This window comes from Topomyia yanbarensis, unplaced genomic scaffold, assembly GCF_030247195.1.
Source record: "Topomyia yanbarensis strain Yona2022 unplaced genomic scaffold, ASM3024719v1 HiC_scaffold_171, whole genome shotgun sequence".
In the NCBI taxonomy this organism is placed as follows: domain Eukaryota; kingdom Metazoa; phylum Arthropoda; class Insecta; order Diptera; family Culicidae; genus Topomyia; species Topomyia yanbarensis.
In genome coordinates, this window is record NW_026683351.1 from 41,404 (window position 1) to 42,443 (window position 1,040).

At 41.6% G+C, this 1,040-nt stretch overlaps 1 protein-coding gene across 1 annotated transcript; it reads right to left on the minus strand.

Annotated features, from left to right (window-relative positions):
• Positions 1 to 275: 275 nt before the first annotated feature.
• Positions 276 to 590, minus strand: LOC131694865 (histone H4-like). Its single transcript, XM_058983373.1, has one exon. The coding sequence runs from the start codon at positions 585 to 587 to the stop codon at positions 276 to 278; it is 312 nt and encodes a 103-aa protein (XP_058839356.1). The 5' UTR covers positions 588 to 590.
• Positions 591 to 1,040: the final 450 nt, after the last annotated feature.

A 1,040-nucleotide genomic window follows, 5' to 3' on the forward strand; every position in this document is an offset into this window, starting at 1 on the left:
TTCTTCCGAAATTTTGAAAAGGGGCCCCTATATTGAAAGGTAAGTCGTTAGTCACGACAAAAGGAAATGCGTATATGAAAAAAAAAGGGAAACCCAGCGACTGAGCGCGTTGTCGTAACACTGGTCTCTCGCATATCAATCAAAATCGCACACTAAACAGTACGCCCCTGCAACATGAATGAAAATATGAAGGATACATTTCAAACTAATTCTTTTTTCTAAACATTTGGTGACCCTGAAAAGGGCCTTTTGTGTTGTCGTGAACGGTAGAGGGCTTAACCACCAAAACCGTACAATGTGCGTCCCTGGCGTTTAAGCGCATAGACGACATCCATCGCAGTGACGGTCTTCCGTTTGGCATGTTCAGTGTACGTCACAGCGTCCCGGATAACGTTTTCCAGAAAAATCTTCAGCACACCACGGGTTTCCTCGTATATCAAACCGGAGATTCGCTTCACTCCTCCACGTCGAGCCAGACGACGAATGGCGGGTTTGGTGATGCCCTGGATGTTGTCACGAAGCACCTTGCGGTGCCGCTTAGCGCCTCCCTTGCCGAGCCCTTTGCCTCCTTTGCCACGGCCAGTCATCTTCTTGGTTGTAGGTAATAACTTAGTAGGCTAGCACAGCACACCTGCAGCAGTAGCAGCAGCAGCGAGATTCCAATACCGAATGTTGCAATTCGGCATATTTTTTTTTTTTTTTTTACATTAAAGTTTATTTTATTTTCGGTTTTTATAACAATTTCTGTTCGTTCATACATTTTAATTGATCTGCTATGCTTACATCTTTGGTTGTATGTACTTTTGTTGTTTTATAATTTTTGATTGGATGCCAGTTTACATTTTCAATGTCTTCGCATTGTCGGTATATTTCTTAGCCTAATTTCCTAAACCTATAGTGGAAACAATCCACGAATTGATTCATGCTCTGAATTTATGCATTTTTCCGCAAACTTTTGTTTGATGTTTTGTATTTTTTCTTCTATTGTGTTAATTTCTGCTATTTCGTGTATGGTTCTGATGCTAGTATACCTGGACAGG